The sequence below is a fragment of the Peromyscus eremicus genome, chromosome 7, assembly GCF_949786415.1.
Source record: "Peromyscus eremicus chromosome 7, PerEre_H2_v1, whole genome shotgun sequence".
Classification (NCBI taxonomy): Eukaryota; Metazoa; Chordata; class Mammalia; order Rodentia; family Cricetidae; genus Peromyscus; species Peromyscus eremicus.
In genome coordinates, this window is record NC_081422.1 from 20,153,500 (window position 1) to 20,170,324 (window position 16,825).

Genomic DNA, 16,825 nt, shown 5'->3' on the forward strand with positions numbered 1-16,825 from the left:
AGCAGAAAAACTATTAGAAGGAGTGTCTGGCACAGCTCAGTAGAGGGAACAGATTCCAGGGGCCGGGCTTGGGTGGGGCTTCGCTCCTGATTGACTTCCCAGCCTTCACCAAGCCGCTCCTCCTAAGTCCCCATCCACCAGGCAGGTGCCTGCCCCAGGAGCCCTGCGCAGCTCTGAATGGCCCTTTCCTGGCTGATTTGTCAGGAGACCCGTGACTCTGAAATCTCTTTCCCACATTCATTTGGCTGCTTTTTGCAGGAGGACCGCTCCTCCAGCCTGCCTGCTGCTTAACTCATGGTTTGTGAATGTGCTTCCAAAGTCAAGACCGAATCTGTTTGGGAAATAGTTTCGGAGGGGAGTTTCACTCAGCTCTCACCACACCAGGGCCTCCATTAGACCTGCTCCTGCTTCCTGGCTGTTGGTGACCTTCCATGTCCTTGAGCTTCTTGGAAGCATTTCCTGTCTGACAGGAAGCCAGAGGGTCAGCCAGCAGCTTTGCTTCTTTCTAGGCCAACTGGCTTCTCTCTCTGGGGGCCAAGTGTCCTCCACCTCTTCACCAAGCTCAGGTACTCACTGCACTGGCTAGACTCCCTCTGACTCTGTGTGTGTGTGTGTCTCTTTCTGTCTTTACCTCTCTGTGTGTCTCTGTGTGTCTCTGTATCTCTCCTTCTCTTTCTTCGCCCCCCCCCACTTTGTTCTTCTTTCTTCTTTATTTATTTGTTCTTTATTCTGACCTCCCTTGACTTGACGCTCTTGTTGATAGCTCTTTTAGGTAAGGTTAAATAAACTCTTAATTCCATGCTTCCCTAAACTAAGGAATAACTCAGGGGCATTCTCTCACTTTGGCCATGCCTCACAACTCCTAAGCCACGCTAAATATGTTTCCAAATTGACTGTGATGATAGGCAAAAGAAAATGTAATCTTTCTTTGAGTGTTTGTTAGTAGTGTTGTTTTATTTGTTTATTTGAGGTGTTTTGTTTGCTTTGTTGGGAGACCTGAAGTTGTGTGAGGGATTTTGAGAAAATGTCACTTTGTAACCCAGACCATCCCACACGTCACTACATAGCCCAGGCTAGCCTAGGACTCATCACAGCACGGCACCTACTTCAGCCTCACAAGCGGTGGGAGTATAGAGGTGAGCCACCACATTTAACTGCTCTTTTTGTTTTAGGTTGCATTTCCTTCACTACAAACGAGGTGAAAACATTTATGGTTTATTACCACTTTTGTGTTTTTCAAATAAAATACATCCTAACTCATTTATGTGTGAAAGTTCTCATTTTCTCCATTCTATATCCTTAGAGATATGCTTTTACAGACAGCCTTTTCCATTTTTAATGTGTTGTGAGGGACTTTGCATTGGCCGGTCCAGAGTGCTGATGTGCCCACCTTGGGCCTTCTGCTCCTCCCATAGTAACTGTTTCCAGAGGACACTTCCCTTCTGCCACCCAGCCCTCAGTGAATCATTCCTCATACCTTGTGGCTATTTCAGGATCACCCTGCCTTGGTTAGGATGAACTCCTTTATGTCCTCCATTTCTCCTCTCCACTAAGCCATGGGAGAGTTGTCTGCCAGCCCCAGAGAGAGGAACACCTGGGACCTCTACTTCCTGGGCTTCATTCTCACTTCCTTCTAGTCCTCTTTAGAGGTTTGGGATAACGGAGTTGGCAGTATCTATGAATGCAGACTGTTATCTTTTGTTTTCTTGGCCCCCAGTCTGGTAAACAATAAACATTTGGTAAGTGTTGGAATAGTTGAGCAATGGAGCCCCAATAGTAACCTGTACTATTTGTGGCACATGTGTGTCCTGGTCTCTGTTATCTGTGTCTCTCTCTGTTTCTCTTTGTGTCTCTCTGTCTCTGTCTCTGTCTCTGTCTCTGTCTCTCTCTCTCTCTCTCTCTCTCTCTCTCTCTCTCTCTCTCTCTCACACACACACACACACACACACACACACTTCACATGCATGATCCTAACACAGAAGTTTCAGATTATTTTGTGCCCACATCACTTTGGGGTATGTTAGTTCATCTATTAGTATATACGGAAGGAAGGAGAAGGCAACTTCGTGCCACCTGTGTGAGCTTTCTTGAGAGTTGTGCATGAATAAAATTGTCACAGTGCCATCATCGACTAAATCCGTTCCCAAGGCTTGAAGTCATTGTGACTGACAGCAAAGGCAACACTCAGCTTTTCTGGGTCAAAACAACCCCTGTGGTTTCCAGGTTCCCTTGGTGGGGCTGTCTAATTGTTGCAGCAGGGTTGTTTGCTCGGGTGTAATTGCTCGCCTTTCACTGAGCTTAATTTCTTGTGACCCAATTGATTTCTCACCTTCCTATCATTTTCTCTCCCTGAGACAAAGGTGGAGGCAGAAAAGGTCCATGGTCACGATTGCAAAGGGACAAGTGGGAACGTGCACATTAGTTACGGAGCACTGGTTTGTGGTATGTGAGGAAAATCCACTTATTTTGCTTGGGCAAGAGGGCTCAGACTGCGGGGAGGCCCCATGCCAAGGGAGTTTCCGTGGAGTACAAGGCCTCTGTGATTAAAAGGGACTCAAAGACTTGGCCAGCACTAGCCATGAGTATGAGGCCTAAGACCAAGGAGCATAGTGGGGCCTGAGTCAATCCATCTTACCAGGAAAGGAAGTGACACCCTAAATACTGTGATCCAGCAGGTAGGGAAAGTTTTCTGTTTCTAAAAACATGCTCATTAGTTCCCTCCATGAGAGTGGATGTTTGTGTGGGATGTCCAGCCTCCATTCCACTTCCACTCCTGGATTCTCCTAGCAGCTCCTCCCCTTGGCACGACAATGGCTCAAGGATGGATGACCCAGTTCAAGCCGAAGAGCTGAAGAGAATGTGTTCAGGAAAAGGACTCTGGTTTTTAACAAGGAGTCTGTGGGTTGGGTCATCTCTGCTCCCTTCCTCTCTGTGTAGATGCAGAACTGACATGAAGAACCTGCACTGAAGAGCAGCCCAGGAGCTGTGGGAGGGACTGGGGACTTGAACACCTGGACAATCTGCATTCGAGTTTGCATTTATGAGAAATGCATGGTGTCGCAACTACATGACCTGCTCCAGAGCTTTCTGTCGTTTGCTCCAGCATACTCTCTTCCTGACACCCAACTCTTAATACTTGGTGGCACCAGACTTCATCAGCAACAATGGGAGCTTTAGAGTGACTCTTTTCCTCTGCTAGCCTTAGAAAAAGCTCAGCTAATTCCATGGCACCAAGTGACGTACTAGGGCCACTCAAGACTTTCTCTATTCCAAGAGTCCATGGAGCCTGGTACCAGCTATAGATATAAAACATGCAGTTTTCTTCTAAGTTCCTTAAGGAACAAGTTGTCTCAGCATCCTCTCTCAGAGACTGATTCTTCCTTCATCCCTCCCAAACCCAGCTGCACACAGACCGGCTCCTGGCCCTGTTATTCCTCATGCCTTTTTATAGGTTCATTTTTCTAGATATTCCTGTACACATGAGCTACAGCAACGGGGAGCCATTCCGGCTTCAACACTATCCCTGTGTGTCTTAGGTACTTTTCTTGTTGCCTAGAATAAAATATCCTGACGAAAGTAGCTTAAGGGAGAAAGGGTTTATTTTGGTTTACAGTTTAAAGTTACAGTTCATCATGGCGCTCCTCATGTCATGGTAGCAGGAACTTGACACACTGGTCACATCATATTCACACTCAGGAAGCAGAAAGTGGGACTGGAGAGATGGTTCAGCAGCTAAGAGCTCTTACTGCTCTTTCAGAGGATCTAGTGAACAATTCCCAGCACGAGCATGTGGCTCTCAACCATCTGTAGCCCTAGGCCCTCTTCTGGCCTCCTTGAGCATTAGATATGCATGTGATATATACATGTAAATACAAGTAGGAACACACTCATACCCATAAACACAAAATAAGATCACACACACACACACACACACACACACACACACACACACACACATATATAATAAAAGCAAAGAGTGGTGAATGCTTGTGTTCATCTCATGTTCTTTTCATACAGTCAAGGATCTCAGCCCAGGGAATGTTTCCACCCTACCTGTAGTAGACCAGTTTTTCCACCTTTACCATCCTCCTTAAGATAATCCCAATAAAAATGCCCAGAGGCCCATCTTTTAGGTGATTCTGGTCACCAAGTTGACCATCAGGATCAGCCATCATACTATATAACACAAAAGATATGGTGAGCATTAAGACCAGTTAAGGTGGACAGTCCCATAGGATCTACAGAAGAGATACAAACATGCTCTATGGGTTGAACGTATCAGGAGGATGTCTAGAGGTACAAGTGGCACATGCAATTCTTATGTATCGTAAGAGAAACCTGTGGTGCTCTGTTGGTGAGCTAGCACCAGGTGATGGTTAATGGCCCAGGCTGTGGTCTAGTTCTGACACTCTCTACCTGTGTATGGAAACAACCACCAGCACTAACCACAAAATGTTATTGGTGACAGTAAATGGGATAATGTTTAAGGGAGGCTAGCATCATGGCTGACTTTTTATTACACAGAGTATGAGGTTCTCTGTTCTACACTCAGAGCTTCCCTAGCAAATAGACCTTAATTTCAATCTCTCTGACACATCCTAATTGTGGGACCCTAGCTTTGCCATCCATAAAGTGGGGGCTTTATGTGTTTATTCCCATAGTTCATATATGAAATCACAAAGTACGAGCTTGTATGAAACAGAAAGAAAAGTATGAAACAGAAAGAAAACACTCACAATTGGCATAGATTGTTGTTATATGGTTCCCAGAACCATATTAAGAAATGGGGCTAATGAGACAAGGAACGCTTTATGGAGAGACAGAGTCAGCAGGCTCACCACAGATTAATTACCTCAATGACAGAGTGCTGAGACATGAGGTAAGAGCCATGACTTCCTTTCCCATCTCGGCACCCCTGAGATAAATGGCAAGGGTTCTCCTGGGTATATTCTCTCCTCCTTTGCATCAGGTCACTCCAAATGTGTAACACCAGATCAAGGACAAGTGAGTAGCCTGGCATGACTATTACTTCTTTCACTAGGCTAATGCAAAAGCTTCCGGTCCATTGTCTATCTCTTGTAAATCTCTAATGCATGCCTTAGCTGTTGCTTAGTAGGGACATATAAGACTACATTTAGTGTTCAGCGAGTTAAAATGAGTCTGGGATATTGGGAAGATGATCACACAATCCAAAGTGTTTTGGTAAGGTAATAAGGTTTATTTCTGCAGAGGGTGCTTAACTACATCAAATCCAGCAAAGAAGCACAGCCAATGTGATACCAATATTCCTAATGCAAAGGGGTCCTGTGCATCACTCTCAGTGGTCAGAGTTCAGCCTCATATTCTTACACTATTGGTTAATTCTAAATAGTACAGTTGATATACAAAATACAAATCTGAGCACCAAATGAAACCCTGGACAGAAATTTTGATTTCAGGAAGAGCTGACCTTGGCAGAAGCAGAATTTCCGCCAAGTGGCCTCTTTACAATACTGTTTGAATGGAGTTTTGTCTTACATAACCCTTTTGTAGAAAAGACAGTACATTTATTTTACATTTCTCACAAGCACATGTAGGTATGAAATAAAAACTGGAGATCTTCCTCCAGTCAACCTCTTGTCCTCAGAAACACAGATGAGTGCTGCTGGTCTGTGCTATCCCAGGACTTAATTGTGCATAAACAAGAATATATATGTGTGTTTCTTTCTTTCATCTGTTTGTACAAATATAAACAAGTTATATATATTGAACCAAGTCCAAACTTCAAAAAATGTATTCTGCCACTTCACTGTCGCTCTCCCAGGAGCCCAGAGTTTCTGTTGTTTGAGTACAGAAGCAACCTGTGAAAGCACAAACTCTGTGGGTTCTGATCTTCTCATCATTCTGATCCAAAATGAAGGCATGTGGTCTATCCCTAGGATCTTCCAAGAGGGACCTACAAGACTGGCTCTAGGGACGACTAGAACATCCGCAGTCCTAAACTGCCTCTGAACGGCATAAAGGAGAATGGGCAGTTTAGATTGCCTTCTGTACGTTCAGGAAGTAAACTAGACAGTTACAGGATGGGGTGCTCTCAGGCAGAGAAATCCTTCAGTTTTCACATTTTCAAGGAGCTAAAGTCACCTGAAAAAGTTACTGAAATCCAAGACACGGGAGAAGTTGTATTCAAAATATCCAAGACTTCCTTTCCTTTTCATGCCACGTGACCTTCAGCACCAGACTGCCATAGACCAGGCTCAACATAGCCTGTGTTTTTCCAACAGGGTGTTCCAAGGAAGAAAAGCTGACTGTGAAATAATAACAGGACAAGAAGTGTTTCACTGCAAAGCAGCATGTAGAGAATGATTGACTATAAACAGACAAAAGGAAATATATCCCAGGAACAGAACAAGGAGGGGTGAAAAACCCTGAAACTCATTCTAAACAGAGTCCACTGTTCAGGAAAGGAGGTCCCATACTCATTTGGTTGTCTTGCTCCTGTTGGCTGAGAAACCCAGGGCAAAGATAAGTCAAGAAGCCATGAGGTGGGAAGAGGCAGCAGGGTGTCACGAAATGAGGCAATAGTGGAAAGCTTTGATGCCCTGACGGTGATAGCATCTCATGGAAATGGACTTGCTCAGGTAGGGTCAGGGGTCAAGCTAGAGAGCACCCTCACTAATGATGCATGGTCTCAGGCTACAACAGCGGAATTAGGGATGTTTAAAGATTATGATATTGCCTGGGAAGAGGTTAGAAGGTTCATGTATTTCCAGAGTACATGAACTAAAGTTGGGGAGATTGGCATGGCTCCCACAAAGGGATGATATGGAGATTCATGACACATCTCCTTTTGTTTGGTAGGGACAGTATTTGACAAATGTCATGGTTTGAATGAGAATGGTCTCCATAGACTCATATGTCTGAATGCTTGGTCCCAGTTAGTGGAACTGTTTGGGAAGGATTAGGAAGACTGTCCTTGTTGGGTCACTATGGGGTGGGCTTTGAGGTTACAAAAGCCCACTGCAGGCACAGTATCTTTCTCTCTGACTGCTGCCTGTGAATCAGGATGAAAAGCTCCTGCTCCATCACCATGCATATCCTCCCCATGATGGTCATGGACTAATCCCTCTGATCTGTAAGCAAGCTCCCCACTAAATGCTTTATTTTATGAGTTGCCTTAGTCACAGTATCTCTTCACAGAAATGGAATAGTAACTAAGACATCAGAAAAGACCTCCAACTTAACATTAAAAAAAAAAACCTTCCTCAACCTCACTTTTCTCAACTTCAGTAGGCTCTTTCCCCTAATTATCCATTGAACCTTGCCTGCTAAAACCCTAACAATAAGCTGATCAATTCTATAGACAAGCAGTGGTGACAGTCAGACAGCAGTTACAGGACAATTTAATCAGAAGGATTAAAATGTAATCTGTGTGTATTTTATCACAGTAAAAGAATTTTTCTAAAAAAGAGAGATTGCAAAGACTTGTACTAATGGTGAGAAGACAGGAAGGAAGGTGCAGCTTCTGGGGTCATTCTAAGTGAGCATTTGCTCACTCATTAGATGGAAAAGTGGAGAAAAAATGCAAAGAAGCTGTTTTGGAGTGACTGTTGCTCCTAAGAAGCAGCTTGCCTGGAACAGCAAAGCACAAAGACACATATGCAGTAGCTCCATTTGTCCAGCTAACTATCAGGGCTGGCCTGGCTGTGTGCTCCTCTTTGTGCCTGTAAGTAGAAGAGGGGTTAATTAGCCCCAAGTCCTTCATGCATAAGACCTTTCTTAACATTTCCATCATGTATAGAACTAATTGTCAATAACATTTGAATTAGCAATGAGTTAAATACTGGAATCGTTGCCAGGTAGCATTAATGTCTCATGGTGACCTTGCCTTGCACTGTGGTTTGCATGTACAATGTCCCCTACAGGCTTATGTGATCTCCTTCTCTTTTGGGAGGTTGTGGAACCTTTGGCTGATGAAACTGAACTGAAGGAAGTGGATCTTGGAAGGGATGGAGGTGGGATTCTTAGGGTTAAGAGCCCAACCCACCTTCTGTTCTACCTCTAAACTACACAAATGTGAGCAAGCAGCCTCTCGTGACTGCTGGCATAGCTGGGAGCTATTCTGGTCTCCATGTGTTCTTAAACCAGAGCTGAATTTACCCTTCCTCCTCAAGCTTGTTTCTTATCAGACCTTTGGTAACAACTAGAAAAGTAACTAATATACCTTGTGTCTCCTTTACCTGGGAAATGAGTTCTGATCTAACAAATGTTCTATTTTGAGCAAAGAAAAGCCTCACTGCTAGCCTTTCTCATTTTTTCCTTCATGGGGACATATACTACAGGAAAATCCCTAGATATGCCACCAAGGCCTGAGGTTCCCTGAGGCACTAAGAGGAGCTCCCAGAGCAAGAATAGAAAAAGCAATAAGAAACAAAGTTTTAACATTGCCATTAATTAAGTTATAGTCTAAAGCCCATTAGAATCCATTAGTGCTTTGTCAGCTTCTACAAATTGGAACTCTGATTTTTTTTTAACTACCAATTCTCAAGAGGAAAGATTATGCAGTTTAAAAATAAGGCAGTGTTTTCCCAAAGTTTTTAGTTAAAATGTTCTGTAAACTTTGAATGTCAAGTAACATTAGGGAGAGTTCAAATTTTTGCATTTATCAAAGGAGATGGAAAATAGAAAATTTGCTGATGTGTGTATGTTATTAACATTCCGCTGGCATACACCTCATCACTGAAGAAGTGGGTGAGATGGAATGTGGAAAACTGGGCGGGGGTGGGGGGCGATAGCAAGAAGAAGGAAAATTATACTCTTAAGTCCGCTGATATTCAAGCATTATGCATGCTCAGCTCTTTAAATGTGATCACATTTGACACTCAAAATTTCAAGAGGCTTGTGCTACAGAATCTCAGCTTAGGCTCTGAGTGTTGGTTATCAATTACTGTATAGCAGGTTATGACAAACTGAGTGCATTGAAACGGTATACATCTCTGATCTGTAGCATCTGTGTTAGGGCCTGGACAAGGCTAACTGGGTCTGCATTTGGGTAAAGTGATCATCAAGGGGCTAAGTAGGTGTGGAAGGTCACCAGAGGCACAACTGGGGAACAGTCTTTCCAAGGTTCCTCATATTTTTGCAGAATTAATTTCACTGGGGCTGCAGGATTAAAGGCAGCCTTGCCTTGAGAAATACAGTTAGACAGTTGCTCCATTCTGTGTAGCCTCAGGGACCGTAACCAACTTAGCTGAGGCCAGCAACAACAGATCCCTGTTGAACTCAAGGAGACAAGATCACCTACGGCAAGGATACAAGGGAGGGTCGCAGAGGCTGTTCTATAGTAAGGGGGTATGGTGGCATATGCCTGTAAGCCCAGTCTGTAGGGAGTTTATTCAGGAGGACTATGAGCTTGAAGCCAGCCTGGGCTACATAATGGACATTTTCCTAGCATTTGCAAGGTCCCTCTGTAAATCCAGCCTTGGAATTCAAGGCAGAGACAGAGGATTCCAAAAGCAAGCTGGCTGGTGAAATAAACCATGCCTTAATCTGGGGTTAAGAAACTCAACTTCATTGAAAAAGAAGAAGATAAATATGGAGGTTGACTTCTGATATCAACCATAGGCCTCTACATACTTCCTCTCCTCCCACCCACCCCCACACACTCACTGGAAAGTATGAAAACTAACTAAAATGAAATATTTTATATATATATATATATATATATATATATATATATATATATATATATATATATATATATATATATATATAAACATGTACATAACCCTATGTACATAACCCTCTTTCTACCTTCAAAGGTTATGTTGTTTGAATTATAATCCATACTATACTGCTGAATATCTAGATTATTTGACTCCTTCGGGTCTTCATCTCTTCATTGAAGAGACTAGCAGCTCCCTCCACCTCACTCTTATGGTCCCGGCAGGATAGCAAGCATAGCTGGCTGGGATGGTCACCTTTTCAAGGGGAAATGGGGGTAGTCAGCCCTCTGGATCCTCACACTAGGGACTGATCAGCCATGTTAATGTTCCCTCTGGTTCCTCCTGCAGTGTCATCTATGGCCTTGTGATCCGAACTATCTGGATTAAAAGCAAAGCCCATGAGACAGTGATTTCCAACTGCTCAGGTAAGGCTCAGAGTCTCTCAACTCTCCCAGAACTTCTCCTCTAGCGGTACAATCTGCAACTGCCTGGATCCACAAGCCTCCTTGGTTATAGAAAGACTCAACAACAGAGCCCCCCAAAATCTTCCCAGGGGGCTCTGTCTTCCATTCGGCCTCCCTGAAAACTCGGGAAGAAGGCAGGCGAGATGGTTCAGGATATTAAGGCATTTGTTGCCGAGCCTGAGGACCTGAGTTCAACACCCAGAATTCACGTGGTAGAAAGAGAGAAGGGACTCCAGAAAGTTGTCTGCTAAACCCCACAAAAATAAGTGAATAAATAAAATGCAAAAGGAAGAGGGCACTTTGAGCTTGTTCGATTGTACAAATGTAGTCCCTTGAAGCAGCACTTGAGGCAGCATGGGGAGTCACCCCAGTTGTGTACCAGGCACGAAGAACCTTGAGAGTACAACACATCTACCAAGCCTGAAGATGGGCTTCTCTGTTTGGCTGGAATCTAGAAATAGGTAAATCTACCATCTGATTATAGGATGATCTTAGCCTTGAAGTCAGGCGCAACTCAGTCCACATGTTTTCTCTGATATTTAGCCCTATCCCTTATGTGAACACACACACATACCCTGCAGGCGCACATGCACAAAATATCTACAAATGTTCACACACTTAAACTTCTACATACTATAACACACACACACACACACACACACACACACACACACACACACACACACACACCACAGCACACATGCCATCTGCACTCAGACAAGGACCATAAAGTACTATACAAAACATTAGAAGAAGCTAGCTTCTGCTCCGGATCTATCACGGTGAGCTACACCACCTTACAAAGTTATGCGACTTCCCTGGGCTCCAGTGAGTTAACTGAGTAGCTGCATTAGATTCTTTCTACCATTTGTTTGGACTTGGGCACCCCAAATCTGCACCAGCCATAGACGGACTTTGGTTTATCATGGTGGAAATTTCTTTCCCCAAGTGATAGGAGGTAACCAAGAGGATCCACAAGGTTTATTGGATGTGAGCCTATGTGTCTCTTTCCCTAGAGAATTCAGAAAGGTACGCAAAGCTTGGCATCTCCATCTTAATGCAGGTGAGTTCTGCTGTGTTCTCCTGTGTACCTGAAGCAGTACAGGGCAATGGGCACAAATCTCAGGCCCTCTGTCCCAGCGGTACAGTCAGGACAGAGGGACAGACAGAGCATCTGCTATTGACCACTGGACATCCTTCCCATTTGTTACTCCTCTAATCCCTGCCCAACTTCTAAGGTGCTATTTTGCAGATTAAAAAAAATGGCCCAAAGGTGAGGTGTCTTTCAGTTTCTCTATGTAGCACTTGGTGACATGACCAGGATTCAGGTACATGTGACTGATCAGAACACCCAGCTGTTCCACTTAAGCCAGTCCACCTCCCACGGGGAAGGAAATGATAGGAAGAGAAGTGATAAATGACTTATAAAAGAGCTCAAATTCCCCCCTCCCAAAAAAGGTTTTTATTAAAAATTCAAACTCAAGATCTTTGGCCCAGCATACCATCCACAGCACTCCCCTGGAGCAGCCTCCCTGGCCCATCCCTAAAGCATTTTTCTCTCTTTGAAGGTTCAGGGTCTGGTTTGGTTGAGGTAGCTAGGATCCTGTTGTTCTTCCGGATTTCAACCCTCTATCCTGTGATTTCTTCCCATTGAGGAAGGTTGGTGTGCTCCTCCCTGCCTATCCCTCTGAGCTCTCACTCTCCCTTCCTCACTCCCAACAGCTCTCCTGTTGCCTGCACTCCTCACCCCATGAGCTATGGTGAAGCTTACCTCATTTTCCATGAGTTCACCAATCAGAAAATGAAGCAAGACACACACAGCCAGAGCAATCTGGGGTGATCCTCAGCAGACCTCCCCATCACTGTCGGCTCGCTCCTTTCTCTCTGTAGAGTCCCTTACATCTCCTTTCTGTTGTATTTTTTAGTGGCAGCATTGGACTTCCCCAACCTCCGAGACTGAATCAGTACAAAGCCACTTAGAGACGTACGTCCACTAATATGCACAGCATTGCCTTTCCTTAAATTAGAAAAGTTAGAAACGGCTACTGTCAGTTTTCACTACTTAATATAATTTTGAGTCTCCATTACACCTGTGTTTAGCTTGTCACCATCTGTGGCCTCCTTCCAGAACGAGGCTAGCTGCTATTCTCAGACTATCATATCCTGACTGTGTTTTATTCATCAATGGACTTGCTTTGACGTCCCTTGCGTCAGGACAGCCAAGCCTCTCAGGAGCTGGATGGTAATGGGGTCTCCAGTGGTGCTGACATGCCAGGGTTATTGCTCATCAACAAGGTACATTGGCTAAGATTAGTGTGAACAGACGCTCACTTTGTAAACACTGCCTGCCAAGCCCAAGTCACTCTTAGTGTAGAGCCCTTCTTCTTGCTGACAAGTGTGTTTACTTTTTCCCACCCAGAGGCTGACTCGAAGAAAAAAGAAAAGGAACAGTTTCACGAATGACCCAAAGGCTTTCCCACACACAGATGTCATAGACCTCAAACATTAGCTCTTACGAGGTCGGATGTGTTTGAATTCTAGAAGAAACTATACCTTATGGTGAAGGCATTTACTGCATGAGGATGGGAGATTGGGAAGGGAAAGCCATGAAACTGACAAATTGTAACATTTCTGGAGAGAACTGGGTCTCACCATCATGGCTTTGATGGTATGATGTGATCAATACTTCATCACACTGCATGTTTCAAATTCTATGAGGCAGAATGAGGTAGAGAAAAAAACTTCAGACTAGGAACTAGGTTAACTTTCTGCTTTGCAGCATGACGGCTTTATGATGAGCCCATGAGGTGTTCTCAGCACCAGCTTCTTTAGTAGCTAAAGACAAAATGCCTTTACATCTGTTTCTAACAAAATGCATGAGAGAAAAGTATAAAGATAGGAGCAAATGACTAGTGTGGATTTTGTAGCTAGCGAGATTCCATATCATTAATGTATTGGCTTGTCCCAGCTGATCTGCAAACTAATACAATTCCTTTCAAAGGAGAATGAAAACATTTTATTGTGTCTGGCAGATGTTTTTTAAGACAGATAGAAACATTCAAGAGCCAAGAAAAATCCAAATTATTCCTGGAAAAATAGAACAAAGTAGAAATATTTTTCTGTGCCAAATATGAGTTTGTAAAGGCAAAGCTATTAGTACAGGGTCGCTGAAATAAAATAGATAACAGTAGAAAATAATGTGCTCCCAAACTGATCTATACATGCATATGTCAGAAGATCGTGGGGAAAGAAATTAAAACTTTACTTCAATCCATAGATAAACATAACTTCAGGGAAATTAGTGTTATATGTAAAAAAGTTTTTTTTTAATTTTTAAACAAAAGCTACATAATATCTTTATGACATTGGAAAAGATTTTTAAGACAAGATAGATGCTACATTAAATTACAAATGAAAATGGGTTTGTTTGACTGTGTGTGGGCATTGTAAAAGCCAGTCTACACACTTTAGGAGTATGACCAGAAAAAGGTGAACAGAGAGAAGATCCTAACGATCAACTGGAAAGGAGATTTTAAAGACAATCACATGTAAAAACTCAGCAAAACATGAGCAGGTATTTGTCAGAAAAGAAAACCAGACTCACAGCTCCATTAATAATTAGGGAAGTGTGGGTTTAATTCCCAAGTAGACCCAACTGTCCACCCACAGAATTGGTTTAAAAAAAAATGATCTGATAAATCTAAGGACTGGCATGCACACGAATCTCATGGTTCTCAGTTTGCTTGGCAGTAACATTCCTCACACATGCATCAGGTGGCTGGTCTGTTTGCTTCTAATCTGTCTCACATGCTGGCAACCATCAAGCTCTAAACCCCTCAGATCTAAACTTTGCTTTTCTTCCCTTCCTGGTCCCCTTCTCTCCACTCAGTAGACACCATCCTGGGGCCTCTGAAGCAACAAGTGGGAAGCCAAGTCCTTGGTCTGATCTTTGCCTCAAGGATAAATCTTAAAAGGATATTTTCTGGTTAAAATTCCTCAAAGTTAATAGCTTCGTTGGGGAACGGGGCTGTTCTTGTCTGGATCTGCACGTTTAGAAAGGGCCACTGGCTGATTGAAGGCTGCTTTGTATTTTCACTTCACATGAGGCCATACAAGAAATATGTCCAGGGCATTCCAGAGGCAGTTGGTATTTAAAACTCTATAAAATGAGAAATTTGGAGACTTTCTCTAACTCCTTCATTGTCCTTGTTAAGTCAACCAACTCCAATCGAAGCCCATCTCTTTTTCTCCAGTTCCTTCCTAAACATGGCCAGCAACAAATCAATACCATAACCATCAAGCTAATACATTAGCACTCAGTTTACCTCCCTCATCTCCTGTGCTCTGACAGAGTGGGCACACAGATCATCTTGCCAGGCTCAGCATGTGGCTCATCCTCACACAGATCACCAGTATCCCAGGTTCCCCCCACTGGCTCCCTGCCTTCTCAGTGTCTTGTGTTCTGTGTTTCTATTATGACAACATTACATATACAGTACCAATGTCTGCTAGGGGACGGGAAACTCTAGCAGCTATATAAACTCTAAAACAGGAGCACCCTTAACAAAACAGAAGGGCTTTTAAATATTTGTTTATTTTTATTTTATGTGTGAGTATTTCCCAGCACATGTATATGTGCACTATGATCATGCTTGGTACCCATGAAGGCCCGAAGAGGGCATGGATTCCTTGGGACTGGAGGGGGTTTTTGCCTAAAATAAAGGGCAGAGTACAAAAACAACTAACCTGTGCGAAAGGAAGAAAATTTGCCTCTATTCAAAGTTCCAGAGGGTAGTGTTTCTGTAGCATAGTGGTTAAAGGTCCAGAGGACCAGTCCCCAGATCCAGGTGCTGAGCCCACATGGAGAATGGCATTCTGGGCCAGCAAGAAGGCTCAGTGAATAAAGGTGCCTTCTGCTTAAGCCAGAGTCAATCCCTGGAGGCTATGTAGAGGTGGAAAGACAAATCCAACTCCACAAACATGTCCCCTGACCTCCAAATATTCATCATGGCATTCGTGTTCTGTTCTCCACAATAAGTATACAGTTAGAGGCTGGTGAGATTGCTCAGCAGTTAAGAGCACTAGCCATTCTCCCAGAGGTCCTGAGTTCAATTCCCTGCAACCACAAGGTGGCTCACAATCATCTATAAATGGGATCTGATGCCCTCTTCTGGCAGGCAGGTGTACATACAGACAGAGCACTCACACACTAAAAAAATAAACAAAACTTCAAAGAAAAAGTAGGAAAAAATAATTAGATAATTACATAAACAAACAAGAAATAATGAGATCCTGGTAACTCTGAAGGAGCCTGAATCTTTGGGAAGGTTAAAAACTGGAGCTGACCCTTTAGAGATCAAATCTCTGGCCTGAACCCACTACGATTGCACTCTGGAACTAACGCGGTGTTAGCAAGCATGCTTTTTCCAGCTTCAGATCTAATGAGCCCGCTGCCTCCCAGCGTCCCAAGCCATTCATCCAGTGACAGCTGAATTTCACTGCTTTCAGTACAGCTCAGTGCCAAGTCCTGAGTAGAATAATCCTTTTATCTTCCAATAAAGGGGAATTACCTGCATTCTGTAACTCAGCTCGCTTTGAAGAGCTGTCTTTGGAGCTGGAGGCTTTGCATTTCCTGCAGTGGTCACATTAAAGATGATTCTCACTGATCTCATTGGGAGATCCAGAGGGCAGGGAGTTGATGATATTGTCAACTAGTCATCCTGTGGCAAGTGTTGAGATTTTCCATTTTAAAAGATTTCAGAGCACAAATGTCATTCTCAAAAACTTTTCTGAAAGACAAATTAAGTTTTCAAAGCCACACTGTTTAGGGACCAGCTGTTACCTTGGGCCAGCATGTGGGGACACTTCGAAAGGACATAATTTGATCTGTTACCATCTTTCCCTGCCCCTGTGGAGATAATCTCACCCTGATAATTTCCTGCTGTCTATGGCAACACCATTGTATAACAGACTGTCTAGAGTAGTAATACTCTCAGTTTTCTTCTACAAAGACAGCTCACGTTCATCCCCAAACACTGTTAAAACATAATTCATTCCTAGTGGCGAGATGATTGACATGCCAGGATAGAGCTTGACACCTGGAATACATTTTTATTTTATTTTCCAAATTAGCAAACAAAGGCTGGGAACTTTAGGCAACTTTCCCAAGTTTTCCAAGGCTTGTTCACTGAGTGTGCGTAAAGGTTTCATGTCCTATGAGATGGGAAGCTCTGAGAGTACCAACTCCTTCAGACCAATGTTCCATCCCTTAGTCCCCTTCTCTTTACTCATTTCATTAGATCTAGCGCACTTTCCACACATCTTAATCAACCATAGTTTTTATAACTACTTCTCCATTGTAAGAAGTAGGTGTTGATCTATTCAACACGCATTTGTCAATCCTTCAATACATGGACTTGAATTATAACAAAAGCCCTCTCCACAGATTATCATAGTCATCCCTTGTCTAGTTTGTCCTCAGATACTAGTCATGTATGATTGGAGTTTATGTGTAGGTTCAGATGTGCCTGTGTCCTGCAACTTGGGCTTTACAGAGAGCAGAGTTTCACAAGGAGATCAGTGAATTGGTCTAGAGAAGCCATTCTAGGGGGTAGCTGAAGTGACTACATGGGTGTCTCAGCACAGCTCAAGCCTGAG

The 16,825-nt window shown here is 43.5% G+C and overlaps 1 protein-coding gene across 2 annotated transcripts in view; it reads left to right on the forward strand.

Moving 5' to 3' along the window:
• The window catches only part of Npsr1 (neuropeptide S receptor 1), a 197,341-nt gene that overhangs the window by 174,519 nt on the left and 5,997 nt on the right, over positions 1-16,825 (forward strand). For both annotated transcript variants that reach the window (XM_059267528.1, XM_059267529.1), the window contains one exon: positions 10,053-10,129. In XM_059267528.1, the coding sequence (XP_059123511.1) occupies positions 10,053-10,129 (77 nt within the window). The remainder of the gene's footprint in view (positions 1-10,052; positions 10,130-16,825) is intronic.